The sequence below is a fragment of the Acinonyx jubatus genome, chromosome D3, assembly GCF_027475565.1.
Source record: "Acinonyx jubatus isolate Ajub_Pintada_27869175 chromosome D3, VMU_Ajub_asm_v1.0, whole genome shotgun sequence".
NCBI lineage: Eukaryota > Metazoa > Chordata > Mammalia > Carnivora > Felidae > Acinonyx > Acinonyx jubatus.
Window position 1 is genome coordinate 56,092,593 of NC_069392.1, and position 21,475 is coordinate 56,114,067.

The 21,475-nt window shown below is 45.2% G+C and overlaps 1 protein-coding gene across 10 annotated transcripts in view; it reads left to right on the top strand.

Annotated features, from left to right (window-relative positions):
• Nucleotides 1–21,475, top strand: part of FHOD3 (formin homology 2 domain containing 3) — a 468,859-nt gene that overhangs the window by 201,830 nt on the left and 245,554 nt on the right. For all 10 annotated transcript variants that reach the window (XM_027068795.2, XM_053206689.1, XM_027068790.2 and 7 more), the window contains exon 5: nucleotides 3,086–3,191. In XM_027068795.2, coding sequence (XP_026924596.1) covers nucleotides 3,086–3,191 — 106 coding nt within the window. The remainder of the gene's footprint in view (nucleotides 1–3,085; nucleotides 3,192–21,475) is intronic.

Here is a 21,475-nt window from a genome sequence, read left to right on the forward strand (position 1 = left end):
CCACAGTGGTGTAATGAATAAAGTCCAGACTGTAGGCTACTCTACAGGACAGATGACCTACTTTCCTAAACACCTACATTTCAAGGAAAACAAAAAAGATGAATTAAAAAGACCTTTAAAACTTATCAACTGAATGTCCCATGTGGATCTTGTTTGGCTCCTGGTACAAAATGTAAAAAATGGAACAGTATTTATGAAACAATTGGAGTTTGGGTCACGGACTGGACATTTCGTAATATTAAAGCATCAGTTTTTTATTGTGAGTACATAACTTTAAAAAGAGTTTCTGTATTTTGGAGATGGTTATTGGAGTATTTATGGATTAAGTGATGTGATGTCTGGGATTCCCTTTAATAGGGCAGCAGCAGACAGACAAATTAATATGGGGTGGTAGGGGAAACAGGACTGGTAGGAGTTGACTGGCACCTGAGGGTCACTCAACTGTTCTGTCTTCTGTATATGTTTAAAGTTTTCCTTGGAGAAAAAAAATTCAAAAACAAAATGAACGTGGTTGAGGTCTTGTTGCACATTCCTTCACTGAGTTTGTTCTGTGGTGTTAACTCTGAATTCTCAGGGATGTTATTTCTGCCATTTATTCATCACACGGATAGTTTTGAGCAGCATTTGCTGGTATTATGTAGTCAATGGCTCTAAACCAGGCAGGCATCATTGGGTATTGAATGGATTACACAGGCGTAAACTGTCTGGGGCTTGGATCACCTTCTCCCAAACCCATAGTCTGCATTTAAGTCATCTTGTGTTTTCTACATGCAGGACTTCTTTCTGGAACTTAAGAGTATAAGGGTGTAAAATACCAAGCCATTGGTCTTTTGCATTGAGCTGAATAGTTTTCCTTGACGAATGAGCACTAAAAAGAAAAACAAACAAAAGATCACAGGTTGAAGTATGGCTAGTGTAGAAAATTCTGAAATGCAGGGACAATCCCTGATCAGTTGGTGTTAACGTTCTGATTTCATTCTAGTTGGAAACGAGTGTTTTAAATATCATTTATTAATGCCTAAATATTTTAGGATATGTGTTCAAAATCTCCTACATTGCCAACTTGGAGGACATTCTCCACAATTTATTAGCCACAAATGCCTATTTCTTAAGTGCCTTATCTACATATGTCCATACGTTTTAGTTAAGGTTCTGAATCTTCATAAACACTGCCTCCCTGGTCCGAGGATTTGGTTGCTGAGTACCTTGGCCTGGCAGCCAACTCTCGGCTGTATTAATATTAGTGATTAGCTTGAGTGGTTTCTCGAGGGCTTGTTCTCACTTTTTCACCATGAAGTCATGTATGAATCTAGCTTTAGTTCAAGTAATAAACATTTGTTACATGCTTGGAAAAACCTTCTGACTAGACATGAGCTCATCTAAATGTTCACTTTTCACATATGCTGGTGGAAAAGGATATGGATGGAGGGAGAATTATTTTTATTTCCTTTATACATACGAGTGTAAAGTAATTTTCCAAAAACTCATGATATTGTCCCATTTTCTCTTGCTTCTAAAGCCGTGATTATCTTAAAGTCTGAGTTAACACAGCTGTCTTTCATTACCTTCAGGGCACAAGCATCTCCCACCCCCACCAGTGCCCTCTGAACGTTGAGAGTGTTTTCTTGGTTCAAAGGGAGCCTTCGCCTGGCCTGCCCACATTTAGCTCAAGTCCTCCATCCATATAATTGGAAAATGCCATAAAGTCAAAATGAGGGGCTGATTTCACATAGGGACAGGAGAATTATGCCCATTTGTCTAAATTATTTTTTTCTTTTTTGGAGATAAACTATGGTTGCTGACCATTCCTATAATAATAACCATTCATTATTCCATTAAGCTTCCTACTATTTACATCACTGAGGTTTTTTTTAATTTTTGCTCTGTTGTTATAATTGAAGATGAATGTTCCAGTCTTATGCTAGCTGCCTCTGAGACCAGGCATTGTCCAATTCAGGACATCTCCTGAAACAGTAGTGGAAAAATCCCTCTCATAGAGCTCTGTAGAACTTGGTACTGCAGAAAATGATTGCGCTTGGGCGCTGGCTGGACATAGGTGATCTCAGCCCAAGTTTTGAGTCTTCTGTAAAGAGAAGGTAGGCTTAGATCAATGGTCCTCGAAGTGATTGCCCTTAAGGATTTCCTGGGGAAGTTATTCACAGCCAGAGCCCTGCCCTCAGAAATTGTGATGAAATTCATCTGGGCAGATCCTGCTTCCTATTTCTTTTTAAAGATTCCCTAGATGATCCTAATGTGAAGGAGTCAGGGGTGAGAACCATCGGAACATCTCTGAGTCACCTGGGGGGATGCGTTAAGCACAGATTGCTGAGCCTCATGGTAGAATTTTCTATGCAGTAAATTGGGGTATTTGCATTCGTAACAAGTGCCCAGGTGATGCTCATGCTGCCAGTGAGTCTGGACACCTGTCTTTGAGAACCACTGCATTAGATGGTCCCTGAGATTCCTTCCACGTCCTGCCTCCTGTGACTTCCTGTGGCTTCCTGAGGCGGCCCCTTTGCAGACAGATGTGGTTGCTCCAGATGCACGGCTGGTCATGTGCCTCCTGGCTTGTCCTGCAACGCAACTTGGGAGGAGGAGAAACTGCTTCCTCACTCAGATACCATGTGCAAGACCCTTGTAACCACTGACCTTAAGGACGGTCTTTTGGAACACACGAGTGGCTTTGAATCCACCACTTGATGGTCTGTGCTGCAATGGAACGTTTCCTGTTGCTAAAAGCCAGCAAGCTTCATGTGGCCCGTCCTGAGGGACCTGTGGGGAAGCAGAGCCTGGTGATTTTTGAAGAATGAAAAACAGAACACTATAAATATTCTTGACAGGGGATTCATTTGCTTTATCTTTATTAGATTGCCCAGAAGGCAATAATTGGTCTTTGGCAAACAACAACGTGGAGACTGGTTGTAAAATTCCTCTGGCAACAGTTAAGATGCCTCATTTGAATAGAGCAGAACACTCTTTAGAGGTCAGTCTGGCTTCAAAGGCTCGTACATAGTTTTAACAGCATGGACAGAGCATGGACTGGGACAGTATTTGAAGTCTTTTTTCTCTCTCCTTTCCTGCCCAGGATGACAAGGATTTGGTGCATGAATTTGTAGTGGCTGAAGGTCTGACGTGTTTGATCAAGGTGGGAGCTGAGGCAGACCAGAACTATCAGAACTACATTCTGAGGGGTAAGTTCTGATGTGCCCGCTGCAAGGGGGCCCTGGCATTGCTTCCAGAAACTTCGATACTGAGAGTTTTGAAAAAGACTTGGATTACAGAGTAAGATGATAAAGACATCCCCGAACAAAAGATGACACTTTCTTCAGGTTTTATCACTTCCTGGTAACTAGTCGGTGACTGAGCTAATTTTTGCCCCACACCTCTTCCTGGTTATTAAGGAAAATACTCCTTCTCAGGAGGTTCTCTACAATCCCTTTTATTTGGTGAGGAAAGAAACACACTACGGGGGCCTGCATTTCAGCAGAAAGTCACCCCAAACCAAAGAGGCCAATTTCTTTCCTGGGAAATCAATAACTTGGGTTATTACTGAGAATGCTTGTCAGAAGCATACACTCCTCACTGGGTTTTCATGTTTGTGACTCGGTAGGTTTGGGGTGGGCCCACAACTTGGATTTTAAGGAATGATTCCGGAAAGCTATCTGTATAATTTCATTTTTCAAAAAAATGTTAATTTTTGAGAGAGAGAGAGAGAGAGAGAGAGAGACGGGGAGAGAGTGGGGGGACAGGGGAGAGAGAGAATCCCAAGTAGTCTCTGTGCTGTCAGCCCAGAGCCTGATTCAGGGCTCTATCCCACCAACCAGAAGATCGTGACCTGAGCCAAAATCAAGAGTCAGACTTTCAGATGCCCCTCATTTTTTTTTTTTAAGTGAGGTACATGTGGTGTTTGAAGCACTGATTACTGTTCCCGTTCATAAAATTAATGCTCTTTGGTCATAGTATTTTTGTCCACCTTCATATAAATAGTTTTACTTGATCCCATAAAAATGTGACAAGGGAGAGCAGGAATTATTAGGTTGGACTCTAAGAAATGACTGCTATCAACAGTTTTGAACTATAGGTCAAAGGAGAGATTTAATGTAGTTCAATATTATCTCCATTTTTACAACTGGAAGATTTGAGACTCAAAGATGTGGAGTAGTTACCCAATCAAGTCCCTTTCTCTTGGGCATGGTCAAGCAGGGGCCATGCCTGGGCCCGGAGGGAACATCTCATCTCCTCTTCACGTATACCTGCAACCCCACAGCTTTATCTCCCTGTTCACATAGGGGGGAAATACTGCTTTTCCTTTTCCCTTGGGTGAAGGACAAGTACATGAAACATGATTTAGTATCAGATATCCATGGTCAGGCTTGAATGAGACAGGCAAAGTGAAACTGTCTCCTGCAGTTCCTGTAGTGTTTCACCCTGAGCAGAAGCCTCCTGACCTGTCTTGGTACCCAGCACAGCGAACTGAGTCCTGCCCTCTTGGACCCTGTCCCTGGGGAGCCACAGGGGCAAAAAGCGAGAAAGAAAACTTAGGGCTTGTTAAGAAAAAAAAAATTAAGGACATATTTTCAAGGCAGTGGTCATGGTTTCTGTTCTTCTTGATAAATGCCGAGTGTGTGTGTGAGAGAGTGTTCCTCAGCCTTCTGCTTCTCCATGGTGCTGGGGAGGCTGGAAAGTCACCTCTTTCTACCCATCTTCAATCTTTTCCCGGGCGTGTGGTTGATCCTCATTACAAGTTGTCAGTAGAGATGGCTTCAGGATGAATTTGATGATTTCTCTCCCCATAATGAAAACATGGAAACTTGTGGGATTTGTGTAGACAAATGAACCGCACACTTGGTCCCACTGTTGCCTGTCAGTGCAGCTTGGTGTCTGAAGAGATTCTCATCCTAGGCTTTTGTTTCACACGGGTCTAATACCTAGAAGGGGGGGAAGGCACCAAGACAAGGACAAGGGAAACTTGTCTAGTTGATTTTCCACCTGACATATGGATGTTCATAAGTTGAACCTCCTGGAAGGAAATAAATCTAAAATTACCTAATTCTGAATAGTGGGTCCACACAGTAGGGTTTTTTGTTATGTTTAAAGTATACACACCCCCCCCACACACACACACCTCTATAGAACGAATATTATAACCATCGTTGTATTTAATTTCTTGTGACCCTCATCTAGGAGTGTGTGTGTGTGTGTATTTTTATGGGGTAAACCATCAGTGTAAACCTCCGCATTGATCTACAGCCAAGCCTGGGTTGAGGGGGATGGCCCTGGTAGGTGGGGTCAGCCCTTAGCAAGAAGGCCACATTTTTGTCGAAAGCCCCTCGCACACGTCTCCCACAGGTTGGAACTGGGTCACATGAGCACCTGTAGCTGCAAAGGAAGCTGGAAGATGACTTGACTTGGCTTCCTGGACTCTCAGGGCAGGGCGGGGTGGCAGCAAGAGAGAAAGGGGGTGGCTCTGGGCCTGACGATCACCAGTGCCTGCCACACAGACCAAGTTAGGAGGAAAGAGTTCAGCCCTCACTCCCTCCTGACTGAGGGCAGGGTAATCTCAGTGGCTGTACAAGGCCCCCAAATGGTGAACTGTGTGAATTGTGTTGCCTGGTTGGGAAAGATGTTACTGATGTAGAATACTTTAGTGAGGCTCTCCACCTTAATGCTTCTCGTTAAACTGGCAACGGTTTATTAACTTGCAGTTGTAGTACTGGGAAGGTGCCAAAGTCAACTGCCACATTTTTAAGAATCAGAATACCCAAACACAACCAGGGGAGAGTCCTGTCACCCATGTGCTGCTTGTCTGTGTAGAAAATGCCACCGAGGTCAAACCCTTGCTGCAGACCTCTCTTCCTAAAATAGCAGGAGGCTCCACCCTTTCGTTGCCACCACCAGGGCCTTGCCTTCAGATTTTTCCTCTCCATTTGTGTTTGTTGATTGAAGACCAGAAGCTCCCCAGATATTCCCTGGAAAATGAACAAGTTCTCCCTCTATTGGGGTTACTACGAGGCACTCTGTTTTCCATGGAATGGAGGTGCCTTTCCCTGCCTGCCTCGCTCGAGCTAAGTCTCAGTAGACTCGGTGTGACCAGGGCGCTGTGTGCAAACATCAGCACATTTTGATGTATCTGACCAGAATCCATGCCAGGAAGGTACCTTCTGAGGGATGTAAATGACAGATTTCTCAGGGTGTGACTTTTGTGTTTTTATAAAAGGAAACTATCATTTTTCCCAGCCCGCATGTTGAGTCACCCCTTCCTGACTTTGAAGAACTTCTCTTGTAGGCTTTTTTAGATGGTGATCAGCCGCCGGCAGAACACCAGACATTTGCAATCAAGGACAACCTTTCAATTGCCTCTTTGTTTAACCTCATTTCAACCCTATTACCTTGGGTGAAGTATGGTGAGGCCAGATGCAGATCCAGAGAGAAAGTGCAGAGTGTTTTATAGCTTTGTAACTCACAGTTTCCTGGGGAGAACACAGAGTGTCCCACGGAGGCCACTCAGGAGAAGCATGGGGGTCAGTCATGAGGCAGAGGGAGAGGGCAAGCACCTTTGTTGTGGTTTCTCTAGGAAGGAGCTGGCAGGGTGGGGTAAGCCAACTTAACCCTGTGGGCCCTGGAGCTGTTAGAGTAGAAGTATCATGGCCTACAGTGTGAGAGCCCAACATGTCAGGTGGCTGAGGGTGTGCACTTCAGCTGCTGGAGAAGAGCTGAGCGACCTCTACCCAGAGCCTCAGAACTGCATCACTGTAAAGTCTTACAACCTCAACAGTAGATTGGTGGTCAAAATCCTGTCAGGGAGGGTGTGCCTTCATGAAGTTACCTCGGAGCTGTGCTCATGTGTGAGTCCCCCAGATCCAAAGGAAACGAGCATTTGGAGAACCCAGTGCTTTCCACATCTGCTTTTAGAACTCTATTAATTTATCTTTATTTTTGTGCTCAGCTGTCTGTCAGCTTTTTTTTTTTTTTTTTAAGGCCTAGGAATGTGTTGCTTTTAGTAGAGGATGTATCTGCTGAGCAGTAAAGATAGGTTTTGAGTTATGGTGTAGCCCAGTGCTCTCTGAAAATGTGAGCCAGCTGCTGAGAAGAAGTCTAAATGCACAACATGCAGAAATAATATTTATCTGACTTATTATTCTTGGATGATTCTAGCTAATGACCTAAAGTTTTTCAAGATAGCCAGTATTTAATATAAGTCTCCTGTGGAATTTTGTACCTCGCAATTATTCTTATTCAAGTAGGACCTCGAATGGTATATTCCTGGGAACTTTCTGCACACATACTGAGCCTTCATGGGGGGCCCCTTTAAGCCCTGGGGACGTGACAATGACAGCAAGATACAGGCATGCCCTGGCCACTTCACCTGTTGTATCTCATACACCTTACATATTTAGAGATTATGTGTGTATAAGGGGATCAGCTTCGGGGCTGGGGGTGGGGGATGAGAAAGAGATGAGTAGAATCCGTGAGATCAGCTGCCTTTTCTGGCTGTACTTCAAGGGAAGCTGCCTCTGAAAGGCTAGTTTTACATGGAGAAGTCTGATTTGATCATTTCACCTGAAGCAAAGTACCCATTAATCAAAAAAACACCACTGTCGTTATCAGAGCTGGATGTCTTAGAACTCCTATAGCTCAACCCTTTCATTTTAGGAGAAAACTGCAGATATTTTGTTTGTCCCTATAATGCATCTTAAAAAATGTTTTCATGCCTGTCAACATTGAAAAATCAGAACATTTGACCTAAAAAAAAACAACAACAACGACAACAACAACAACATCCAGATTTCAGGTAGCTTTGGGAAAACCGGAACCAGAGAATTTCAGTGCCCTGCCAAATATCACTTAACTGTATTCTACTCTGGGGGGAAAATGCCTTCCATGTCAGGGGATCTCTTAGGTTCGAGACTTCTGCCTGGGGTTGGGGGGGTGGGGTTTGTCAGCACCAGCATCATCTGGAACAGACACATTATAGACAGAGTGCAAAGAGATTTGTGATCTTAGGTGGTGGTGCAAAATGATCAAATGGTGTTTAAACCAAAATCTTCCACCCTGGCAGAACTTAGAAGTCTGCGTTTTTGGCATTTCAGAATAAAGAAGGAGGACAGAGGTTTGGTTCAGACTATAGACTGGGAGCATAGGAAGGGGCCCAAACCGGCCCCAAAGTGGGAGGATGGGAGCAGAAGTGGGGAGCTACTCACCTCCTGAACCAAGCTCAGGTCCTTGGTACCGTGTTTACTCCTGAACGGCCGGGCCTTACTCTCGACTCCCTTATGCTGGTCCAGGGGCACACCTGACCTGTCTTGGAGAAACCTTCCTCTCGTGAGATGAGTACATCAGGATGTTTGGTCAGGACTTAAGGGATCAATCATGGCAGCCATGTGGCCAGACTTTGGTGTGGATGACAATGACACAGTTGCACAGGTATCTGGGTCACCCCCTAGACTGTCACCAGCCCTTGGGGGTTGAAGCCACTATCAGTGATGGAGTTCTTTCTCATCAGATGTCCCTCCTCATGCTAAGTCCATATGACTGGAACTATTCCCAGGAGGGAATCATGATGGCTGGCACAAATTGGCACCCCATGAGGCCAGACTAAACCTGCAGGTATTTTATTTGCCTCATAGAGTATGTTCAAAATTTTTTACAATAGTTACGAACGTTTTCATTTATTTTTTTGATGTTTATTTATTTTGAGACAGCATGCAAGCAGGGGGAGGGGCAGACAGAGGGAGAGAGAATGCCACGCAGGCTCCACACTGTCAGCACAGAGCCCGATGTGGGGCCCGAACTGAAGGACTCATCATGACCTGAGTGAAACCAAGAGTCGGTAGCTTACCAGACTGAGCCACCCAGGTGGCTCAGTTATGAACATTTAAGAATTGAGGGATTGGACATAAAATTATGGATATATGGCTTCTTCTGTAAAACTGAAAGCTCAGGCCAACACAGGGTCTTTATCGCTGCGTGGCCATAATTAGCGAGAGTTAAAAGAAGCAGTTTCCTTCACAGGGAGCTCATGGGCTCTGTTGACCTCCGTTTCCACCACTCTTTTGTGTGTTGCCCCTGGGTTGTTCCGCTTTGTTGCCTCTGTGCCCCAGAGGCATGTGAAATCACATGCCTAATGAAATTGCTATCTGTGAAACCAGGGTTACAGTGATGTAAAGTAGAAGAGTCTAGCTCTGTCCTAGCTGGGCATATGTTGTGCTGTCATTGTTGCTTTGTGAACTTGGATCTCAAGTCCAACACGATGTTGTTGTTGTTTTTTTTTTTATTCTATCCCATCCTGGCATTTTTTTTTTAATGTTTATTTTTGAGGGAGAGAGAGAGAGCATGAGTGGGTGGGGGATGGGGAGAGAGAGAAGGAGACACAGAATCTGAAGCAGGCTCCAGGCTCCGAGCTGTCAGCACAGAGCGTGACACAGGGCTTGAACCCATGAGCAGCGAGATCATGACCTGAGCCTAAGTTGGATGCTTAACCGACTGAGCCAGGTGCTCCTCACCGTGGTGTTTCTTAATATGCGATCAGCACTGTCCTCTGTCACCTTCTCCATCCGAGCTATTATGTGAATATCTGGGGAGAGAAATCCTGGCACCACACAGGTAGTGTCATCCTACAGTCTGAATTTCCATCCAAAGTTCTGAATTTGGGAAACAGGCTGAGAGTAGGTGGAGCCGCTGACTGAGGCAAGAGCGTGTTGACCAGAAGATTCCTGTTGGAGACTTGCTGCATTGGTTGCACTTGTAAGGTGATAAAAGCAAGGCTTTCATGTCCTAAATCATGTGCCTTGGACTCAACGGCAGAAAGTCCTCACTGTCCATGCATCAAAGGAGGGGTCCAGGTATGTCCCGGAGAGAATGTCAGAGTGTCAAGGCCAGCAGAATAGAGACAATCCAAGATGGACGTGTCTGAAAAGAAAAGAGAGTAAAACTGAGTGATACACAGATTTTTCTTAAAGTGGAAATAGCCTTTTATAATTGCTTTTCATCGTGCAGTCCGTGGACACACAAGAGTATGGAAAGCAAATGGCAAAGGAATAAAACATAAAAATCACCTATAATCCTACTGAACAAAGATGAAAACCATTTTCTACTCACATATATACATGCCTGCTTCCCACATGCCTCTTGCAAAAATGAAGTGTCCTTTAAGTACATTGTCAGCTGTGTCTGACAGAAGGGAGTGGCTTGAAAATACACACCTTGGAAGCTGGCTTTGTGACATATCTTAGACCTCGGTGCAATTATTTAACTTCTTTAAAGTGCAGCTTCCAGGGAGATATCTAATTTTAGGAGTGTTAATGAAGGTTACAGGGCTCATAGAAAGACCTGACTAAAGGATTGAGTTGTAACTCTGACAGTTATTATCAATAATAGTCAATGATATCAATGTAGTAACCACCTGTTATGGGCTGAATTGTGTACTTCCCCCAAATTCGTCTGCTGAAGTCTTACCCCCAGGACCTCTGGATATGACTGTATTTGAAGATGGGGCCTTTAAAGAGGTGCTTAAAACGAGGTTATTAGGGTGGACCCCGATCCAGTATGACTGGTGTCCTTATCAAAAGAGATAAAGACAGATCTGTGAGGGAGGGGGATGTGAACACCCAGGGAGAAGACAGACAAGCTAAGGAGAGAGGTCTCAGAAGGAATGAGTCATGCCAACACCTTGATCTTGGACTTGCAGCCTCCAAAACTGAGAAATTTCTGCTGCCTATACCCCTAGTCTGTGGTATTTGTTACAGCAGCTTCAGCAGACTGATACACATCGTAGCCTACAACCCTCTGGGAGTTGCTTGTATGTTACCTGGGGTGAAAGTCTTGAGGATACAGTTGTTGTGTTAGAAGGTATGTACATGTGCACCTTGTTTGGGATTGAATCATTGTCCTGAGAAAGGATATGGAAATTTATGCTCCCACCCATGTTCCTTTCTGTTCATTTACTCCAGGCCTGGGGTGATCCTTCTCTGTGATCTTTGTTACTCCTGGTGATTAGGGCACCCTTATTACTAACAATGAATTTTATACTCCTTTTTAAAAAATGGTTTGTAATTTTGGTTGTCATTGTGTTAAATCTGTCGATTAATTTGGGAAGAATTGACATCTTTATTTGAAAATTCAAAACTACTGCTTACATGCCCTTCTGTGTCCCCGGGGCAAATCCTCCTCAGGAGTAAAACTCCAGTATGTGTGCATCAGACTCTTGTGTGAGATGTCTACTTCCTTTGACTTTGGTAAAGAATTTTGTGTATACTCCTCTTGGGTGTTTTTTTAAATTTTTTTAATGTTTTATTGTTGAGACAGAGAGCGTGAACAGGGGAGGGGCAGAGAGAGGGGGAGACACAGCTCAGAGCTCCAGGCTCTGAGCTGTCAGCACAGAGCCCGACACACGGCTCGAACTCACAAGCCGCGAGATCATGACCCAAGCTGAAGTCGGACGCTTAACCGACTGAGCCACCCAGGCACCCCATCCTCTTGGGTGTTTTATATTCATTCTTGTTTCATCTTATTTTTGAACTGGGCCTGATATTTCCCACATTGATAGAGTGAGAAAGTTGTTTTGGGGTTTTTTTCTTGTTTACTTGTTTCGTAAATTGGGTTTTGGAGTGTTGTCTCCTGGGAAGGGTCTTGCTCACCATGCCCCCACCCTTGGGTGTGTTTTGCTGCGAACAGAGACACTCTGTGTCTGGGGCCAGGGTTCCTTACTTGTAGCAATAACTTGGTGAAGACAGTGAGAGAGTTAGCTCCTTTTCCTCTGTATTTACATGTCTGAATCTTTTCTTTTTGCACTTAGGCCAGTAGCCTGCCTGATGGAGGTTTGGTGTGGCGGTTTGGGGCATTCACCAGCCCACGGCCGAAGGTGGGCCGCTTGAAGCTGGAGGATATGGTCTGCTTGTTTTGTTGGTTTTATCTTTCCCCATGTTGAAACCTATGCTTTTGGCGTCTAACCTTCTCTGTGCCCTGGCTGTGTCTGACCTCAACCTAATCGTTTTGCTCACGCACTTGGCATGCCATTGGTGATGTGGCCTCCAGACGGAGGAACCAGCCACACTGCTGAGAAATTTGGTCAGGGCCGGGAAAACCACAGCCCTTCCTGCTTGGGGAGGGAGGCTGAATTCTTCTGGCTGCTGCTATTGGTGTATGGTGGCAGAAGTGCCACCCCCAGAGCACTCTGAATGTCCCATCTGTGGCCCTCTTGTCCCCCTGCCATCTCTACCCTGCATCAGGCCTGCACCCCTTTTAAAAAAACTGAGTCAGCGAGGGGCACCTGGGTGGCTCCGGTGGTTGAGCATCTGACTCTCGGTTTTGGTTCAGGTCATGATCTTGCAGTTTGTGGGGTCAAGTCCAGTGTCGGGCTCTGCACTGGCAGCACAGAGTCTGTCTGGGATTCTCTCTCTCCCTCTTTCTCTGACTCTCTCTCTCTCTTTCTCTCTGTCTGTCTCTCAAAACAACAACAACAAAAACTGAGTCAGAGAATAGCTGAGAGATGCAGTACTGTCCTTCCCTTCCAGTCCATTTGTGCACAGAGGCCCAAAATGGGCTCACACTGAGGCAGTTCACGTCTCTCCCTTGGCCTGCCCAGATCATGGGTTATCGTGGGTTTGTTCAACTTTTCTCCATGATCTTCTATAACGTTGCGTTTTCCAAAATAAGGAATTGGGTGCTGGGCCCAGTGTTCCCCTTGAACCCATTGCAATCTCTTATGTATGTCGATGGGCCTCAGAACCAGCCGTGTGTGATTGGCTACCCCTCGTCTCATGGCTGATGGAATCTCTTGTCCACTGGCGCCTCTTTGGTTATCTGGGTAGATTGGTAGGAAGATAGCTTGGAGGCTGCTTGTGTGGTGCCATTTTTTCTGGTTACGTTACTGAATCATTATTGCTGGTGGTCTGTGCCTTGGCACGGCGCTGGTCTGCAGGGCCATACACAGGAATGACGTGTCAGGAAGAGGAGAAAAACTGGAGGAGGCAGTGAAAGGCCAGAGCTAGGTCCTGACCTCCAATGAGACAAAGTGCCCTTTGTTTTTCCTCTCTGTGCTCAGGTGGGAGAGGAAGTTACTGGGAGAGACTGCAGGTGACATGCCGCAGCCTGAGCCCCTCACCACATTTGGCAGCCAGTAGGCTATTTGCCTGCAGTTTCTTTGTCTCAATTTTTTTTAAAGGTTTTATTTATTTTTGGGAGAGAGAGCATGAGCAGGGGAGGGGCAGAGAGAGAGGGAGACTCAGAATCGGAAGCAGGCTCTGGGCTCTGAGCCACCGGCACAGAGCTCAATGCAGGGCTCGAACCCGTGAACCGTGAGATCGTGACCTGAGCCGAAGTCCGTTGCTTAACCAACTGAGCCACCCAGGCACCCCTGCTTGCCTTTAGTTTCTATCTCTACGTCGACACTTCAGCTGTAAACATGATTTTGATTCTCCCTCTAACCCCAGTGTTTCCCGTTCCCCTGTAATTAGAGAATGTTTGTTTCCTGGTAATTTTGCTTTAGGGTTAATAAGGTTTATCTTTCAAGCATTAATTTTCCTAAAGTAAAAATCAGTCATTAATACTGTTGAATATAGCAAACATTAAGTAGTAACAGGAACACTTTGCATGACGCAGTCTTTACAAAGCAGTAGACTGCTAGGTCTACCTGGCAAACACTATTTTCAACATGGAGCATCTAGGCTGAATCAGGTGAAATTGCTGACGGGACCATTTTTGCTTGTAAGAAATGGTAGAGTTAAATGGTTTTATGTAATATTTGTATCGTTGTTTAATCTTGATTAATTCCTGGACTTACTAGATCCTTCTTTAAAATTTGCCTTGGAGCATCTGGGTGGCTCAGTCAGTTGAGCACCTGACTCCTGATTTCAGCTCAGATCATGATCCCAGGGCCGTGGGATTGAGCCCTGCCTTGGGCTCCATGCTGACTGTGTAACCTGTTTAAGATTGTCTGTCTGTCTGTCTGTCTCTCTCTCTCCCTTTGCCCCTCTCCCCTCCTCATGCTCTGTTTCTCCAAAAAATAAAAAATAAAATAAAATTTTCCTTGCATTTTTTTAAACTTTCAATTTTTTTTTAATGTTTATTTGCTTTTTGGGAGAGAGAATGAGAGAGAATGAAAATCTGAAGCATACTCCAGGCTCTGAGCTGTCAACACAGAGCCCAATGGTGGGGCTTGAACTCACAGACCACCTTGCATTTTATATAGAATCATAGCCCTCCAGAAATTCAGGCAAGTTTGCAGATGAAACAAAACAAAACAAAAAACCTTGAAATTTTCTGCTGTCACATCTCTGAGTCCTTTGATCTAAAGAGTCCTTTCAGTCACAGTTTCAGCCAGAGAGATTTCTCCAGAATTTTCATTTCCACCAGAAACCTCCATCTTCTTCCTTTTATCTGAGATGAGATAGAAGAAAGACAAACAGAGTTACTTGGCCATTCGTGTGTGTGGAATTTTCCACAGCCAAATCTCATTGCTGTGTGTTCATCAGGAATTTTTCCACTCTATTCATACTGAAGATGTGCCTCCTCACCCCATCCTTCCCTCCTTGCTCAGTAGACTTTTCCAGAAGAACTGCAGGCTAGGGGTACCTTGAATCATAATCTTTATTTCCTTGGCTGTAACCCAATCTCACATGTGATCTCCTTTATAGGGCTTCTACTACAAATTCAGGTTTATAATAGAACAGAATGTCTTGAGCAAATTTTAAACCCAGCCCCAAACATGGATTAAAATTATCTTCTTGCCTAGGATTTTCTGGGGAAATGTCAGTTGCCATGTTCAGAGATGCCTGCTTTCTGGAGTTTGGGGATCTCTTGGTAGATTGGGCCAGCCTCCCAGCAGGATGCTACTCTTCTTCCTGGCATTGTGGCTTCCCCTGCCATCCTTGTATGCAAGGTCTCCAGACCTGCAGAGTCAGCCATGTCCTGGGTGTCCCGAGTGCACTATGTCCAAACCTAATCCATATTTACTCCTTGGTCAGCACTCCCATGGCCCCATTCATCGTGTCTGTGAACAGCAGTCCTCCATCATGCTCAGGACCACTGCCTCCTTCTCTGTAATCATCAGTCGCCACATCTGGACTTCTCTGCCCCTCAGTCTTTCAAGTGGTTTCATCATTTTTGTTCCCAGTTCTAGTTTCTGACTTCAGACCATCGTTTGTTCCTTCACAATCTGTACCACCAGCCTCCTGACTGGTCTCTTTGCTTTTACTCTCTAGGCCATTTTGTACCCCGTTGCCTGGGTTGACTCTCTGCAGTGCCGATCTGGTCTCCTCAGTCCTTGGTGTAGATCCTTCAGAGGGTCCTCTCATCCTCAGGATGGAGCCCTTGCTCTCCTCTGTGCATAGCACCCACCTTGGTCCTGCAGGGTATGTGTCTGTCCAGTCCATTTCAGCATTGTCTCTGACTGGGGCATCTGCCTACGAGGCCCTTCCTCACCTGCTTCACACTTTATCCCTTGATTCCTGCTCTTACTTAGGATGGGGCTTATGTACAATATTCTGCAGGAGACCTTTCTCTGCCCCTGATATTTGGGTCCTCTGTGCATAGCTTGGTCTGACACTTCCCTCCCTGATTGTATTTGTTAAGCATTTGCTATGGACCAGAGACCTTAGGATAATTCTGTGGATGATATTTGGGTGCCTGCTTGTCAGTTTCCATCCTTGATGCCAGGCTCATTTTAGGAATTCAGCAAGATTGGCTGAAGGAGAGGATAGATGAATGATAGAACGTCTCCAGGGAAGAGAGCTCATGACACTCAAGGAAGCTGCTGATCTGTGCTAAGAGTTTGAGAGAGCTCATGTCTGCTCATCTTGAAGCTTTAGCCCAACAGATCTCTTGTTCCTGAAGAACTATAGCATGAGTTGATTTGTTTTCAGTACTTAAAAAAGAATGCCAAGTTACTGAATTTTCCTTTTGATAATTTTGCTAGGTCAGTAGGTCAAGATGGTATATAGCTTGATTTTAAGTATGCCATGATTTCTGCAAATAAAATACATGCAAAGTGGCTTACATTGTATGACCCGTTTTATATCTCAAGGAATTATTTACCTGCCTCTGAAACAGAAGTGCCTTGGTAGCAGGAACAGTGTCGTCATAGCTTATGTGGCCCCGGCTCTAGCCTGCTTCTTGATCCCTTGTTAGATGCTCAACAGATATTTGATGAAAAAACAAATGAATGAGTGGAAGGGAACTCTGTCTTGGTGTTCGTGTTTTATGAGTGATTGTCGGCAGTGTGTACTTTATATTGAGAATTGGGCCTGCAGGATCCTAAGATGTGAAACGGTGAGACAGTAGTATTATAGTAAATGATGAAGTGTGATTTGGAGGGTTTTCATTTGATTTGGTTTTCAATATTCTCATGATCTCAACCACATTATCTCTTGCTTCCTCTGCCTTGCCTCTCCTTTCCCCAGCTCTTTAAACTTGGATTCCCCCAAAGCCATTCCTATGCTAGTTTGGCCTGACTCCTTTCTGGAGCCATTTCCTGCAGGCAGGATGGCCCCCACGGCCCCTTGCTGCACACCAGCATATCTGCCCGCCGTGCCTTTTTGGCTCCAGAATTCCCAGAAACATGACTGGAGTGCCCTGATCAGCCAAGTATTAGAGCTCCCTTCCTTTCCCTTCTAGGTAACTCTTCCTTAGAGCTGGCCTTGAGCCTGTGGGGGCTTAAGTGGGGGATAAGTTTTAGATGTAGTTAGACAAGTAAGGGGCTGTTTTTGGAGGAGGGGACAAAATTGTTGCTTTTAAAGGCAGATTAGGAGCAATGGGTAGGAGTTATAGGAAAGTGGTTTTTGACTGAAGACAAACTCCAAGAACAGAGTTGGAAAATTCGTTTATTTCTCTTGCCAACATAAACTGATCAGTGGTGACTTTCTGGAGCATTCTGTTGAGGATTCTGAAGCCACATCCAGCATCAGCAGAAAAGAGTGCCACAACTGATTAGTGATGTCTGTCAACAGCCTGAGAGGTGGGGATTGAATAGGAATACTATATATGGTATTTGTTTATTCTGGGGAATCCTCGGGGTTTTCAGAATCTTGGTTGGGTTGATTTCAGACAGGTGTGTGCCAATTAGTTTTCTAATGACAGAACACACTGTTTTGCATTGGGAATGCTCCAGTGGAGACCAGATGACCTATTAGAGTTGTAAGACTTGGGGAAGGGTGAAGCTGGGTGATCTCTAAGATCCCTTCTAGTTCTAAGATTCTGTGATTCTCGGTAAAAAATAAAAAGCAGATGGGGAATGAAAATAGAGCTGCTTGGCTCTCCCTCTTGTGTGTGCTCTGTGCTAGTTGCTGTAATATTCCCAGGCTATCACCAAGTATATATTGTCATGGTTCAGCATCAAAGAAGGCCATCTGGTTGCACGACACAGAGCCCAGCCAAGTCATTGAAAAGGAGGTTGAACTGCCCATCATTAAGGGGCTGATGTTCGTGTTGATCTATAGAATTTCAGAGGACTAGCACAGCTGAGAATTGGCTTCTTCCCAGGGTTTCATATGTACATGGTGAGGTCAGGAGCACAGGAGACAGTGGTGGGTTTGCTGTTTCTCCAGAGCTTGACGGCCAGGACACCATGAGGTTGGACTACTTGGTCAAAGCAAGATAGGGCTGGAGAAGTAGGTTGGTAGTCGCAACAAGAGTGCCCACTGGCTGGGCTGCCTCTGCTGCCTTCCTGACTTTCCTTGGTATCAAACTACCATCAATGGTCTGAATAGTTTCTCTCACCACATGCATTTTGCTGCCTTACATCCCTTTTTCCATGTTTCCTTCCTATCTTTTTCAGCTTCTCAGGTCTTAATTGGAGGGTTGCCTTAAGATTGATCTCTCCCAAATTCTAGATGGCTTTTTGTCAGTTCGTGGTCCCAGTTTTTCTATGGTTGGAGACCTCAATAAAGATGGGTCAACTGGTCCATTCATTTATTAGCGTGACTTGATTACCTTATGAGTCAGTCACATTGGGCTCTGAGTATAGGGTAGCAGAGAAAAGTACACACCAAACAGTTACAAGTTGTGCTGCTAAGTCCAAGAATAAGGTATTAAGGAGAGCAAGCTTAGAATTTAGTAAGGGAAGTGACGTGCACACTATGATAGGCAGAATTCTAAGATGGCCCCTGTGATTCTGACGGATGTGGGAATATCAGGGAACTGTGATTGTTTCATTACATGGCAAAGATGAAAGGATTTTGCAGATGTAAAGTCCCAAATGGGTTGCTTTTGAGTCAGTTAAAGGGAGATTGTCCTGGGTGGGATGAGCCTAAACAGGTGAATCCCTAAAAGAGAGTCTAGAAGTCAGAGACTCTCCTGCTGATCTCGAAGAAGCAAGTTGCCATGAGTTCTCCAGCTGCAAGGAAATGAATGCTGCCAACAACCACATAAGCTTGGAAGGGGACCCCAAGCCTCAGATGGGACCACAGTCCCGGCTGACACCTTGATTGCAGCCTTGTGAGACCCTGAGCAGAGGACCCAGCTAAGCTGTGCTTGGATTCCTGCCCTATGGAAATTGTGAGATAATACGTGTTGTTTCAAGCTGCTAAGTTTGTGTGGTTTGTTCTACAGCAACAGAAAACAAATTTGGTCACATACAGAGAATCACAATACAAAGCCATCTGGACATGCTCAAATTGGTACAAGATACCATGTGAACACTCAAGGCAGAGGTCTCTGCTGGGGTGTTAGAGAAAGGTTTCATGAGGTCATTGACTTCAGATTTTCTTCCTGGGCTCTTTAGACAACCACGTGCCATCCATTCAAACTGAATTCTCCTCTATGCCACTACTGCTGCTTGGGTGTGAGCCTCTCCCATGGTCTGCTCAGACCCTTTGCTCACAGCTGGTGGTGGTTCCTTTGGGTCTCTCAGCTTTGGTGACACTCACGTCCATTCAAGTAAAGGGCTCTCTGCTGTACACAAATAGGTAACTAAAGAAGGCAATTCAGAAGAAAATTCCGTGTTTTCCAGTATGCCATTGTCATGAGAAACCATGGTGGTCTTCAGATTGGGCTGAGCTTCAGGGAGAGCAAGGGAAGCTCGTAAGCATCATTTGGGTCATGTTGGGGTGATCATGCTGGTTAAGTCTGACATGGATAATGGGGGCACAAGGGCTCTGGGACAAGTCTTGCTCCTCTCCAGAGATGGTTTTGGCTCATCCTTCTCTGTATCTGCACCATTCGCTGCTTCACGTGTTCATGCATCGTGTCCTATGCAGAGAACTACAGTTTGGGGGAGGGGAGGGCGGGCTCCAGCTGAGGCCCCTCACCACAAGGAACTTGGCAGTGGCCTTAGGATAGGAGCCATCGAGTAAGGATGGATATACAAAAAACACTGTATTAAGTTAGGTTTTGGATGAAAATCCTGAAATGATCATTTTCCCCCTCAACTTTGCTTGCATCAGCATTATGTTTCCTAAGGTGGTTGATAAATTGTACATAGTTCAGTCCTATATGATCCATTTCAAAGACATAGGAAACTATTTTTCACTTCTTGCTCAGTCTTTCAAGATGTTTGCTTTTCAGAATTCAGCTTTTCTTTTTACAGAATCAGCTTACTGTATCAGGTTTCATGAGAATTTCATAAAACTTGAAATGTACTTGAATCAACTATTCTCATGTATGCAAAACATAGCACAGAGGTTTTTAGGCATTATCAGGCTTGAAATAAATATGTAATTTACTGGTTTTGTTTCTGAATTCCATGTGGATTACAAAATCCCTTTTGTATCAGTTCAAGTCCTAATGTGAAAGGTGCTTGGAACAAGAAATGCTAACAGTTCTGTAAACTGAAGTTGAGATAGTAGCAGTCTTCCAGACCTATTGAGTGGTGTGGTCGTTTCCCCACCTGCTTGGACAAGCAGATACTCTGTGGAGGCCGCCTCTGGGTTCGGTGGCTCTGGGAATGGAGCAATGGCTGACTGGCTGCTCTTCCAGTCCCTGGGAGTGCACTCCGGCCGAAGGCCCTTCTCCCTATTCCCGTGGGGAGCTGTGCCTGGCCAACATGTGAGCAGGTGGTTGCTGTTCTTCCCCTGAAGCTGAAAGGCGAGGTGTATCATCCTCTGAATCATCTGGTCTAAATTAGGTTTTCTGACTCGTCCTGCACTAAGAAATAAATATAATTGCTCATAAAAAGGGATTTATTTAAAAGGTTCTGAACGTACACTGAGTGTGCTCGAATCTGCCAGCTCTGGAGAGATGCTCACATTGCAACCTGTCTTGTAACCTAATGGGCCCCTGGGTCAATTGACCAGTGCTTTCCTCTTCATTCTTTGTCCACAGGGGGAGACGGCCTGGGGCTGTTATTCCCCATGCAGCTGACCGCAAGGGGTGCGCAAGCCCCCTGTCTCTGTTGGCATCTCGGGCTTCTGTCACCTGAATGCAGTGGGGTCTCCTGAAAGTTGCCACACAAACACCTTTCAGGACATGTTCGTTTTCAAGGCATATGGATGCAGAAGGGAGAAAATACTTACCCCACCAGTGGGGAAGATGGATTCCACTTTGGCTCTGTGAAGGGGCGTATGTAGACTGGACTCTTTGGAAGTGTCTGTATCTACTGGGCACTTTGCTGTATCTACAGACCTCTTTGCTCTGGGCATGCTGACCCTTCTGCCTCATCCTCCTTGGCTTACTGCTGGGCTTCTCTTTACCTTTTCCATGACACCCTTCTGTGATGCCTTCGGGGGAGCCCTTCCTAAAGCTGTCTGGGGGTGTGGCCTTCCTACCTCACAGAATATTTGTAACTGTTTGTCCCCCCTGTCCTTCCTCACCACGGGCAGTGTCCTTTTTAAGAAGCAGATAACTCTTTCAGGGTGCCTGAGTGGCTCAGTCGGTTGAGTGTCCGACTTGGGGCTCAGGTCACGATCTCACAGCTTGTGAGTTCAAGCCCCACGTGGGGCTCTGTGCTGACAGCTCAGGGCCTGGAGCCTGCTTCCGATTCTGTGTCTCCCTCTCTCCCTGCACCTCTTCTGCTTGCACTCTAGTGTGTGTTTCTATCTCTCTCTAAAAGACACATAAACATTAAAAAAAAATTGGAAAAGAAGGCCCTCTAATTTGCACCCATGTCCCACTCTGAGCAGGCACCTTGTACAGTGCCTGGTGTTCTCTAGGCCCTTCATAAAGGAAACCCGTTGACTAGACACTGTTGGGGGGAGAACAAATCTGTGCAACAAGGATAAGGCAGAGAAGTCCTAGAATCAAAAGCTAGAAAAACAGAAGGAAAGACCCACAAGAGATGAACATGGTCATAACCAAAACCATGTCCACACATGTGGACAGTTAGGTGGAAACCTTGGCTTTCTTGGCTTGGCCCATTTAGGCTGCTGTATTAGATACTAATGGGAATCTGGAATGATGAGCCCCATTCTGGGTATTTGGGATGGTTTTCTGGGAACAGAATGCTCTGTGTTCCCGATGAGAGCCCTGTGTTTCTCAGGAATAAAGTTTTCCTTTGGGGGCTCCCTTTTTTCTTTTTCTTTTTCTTTTTCTTTTTCTTTTTCTTTTT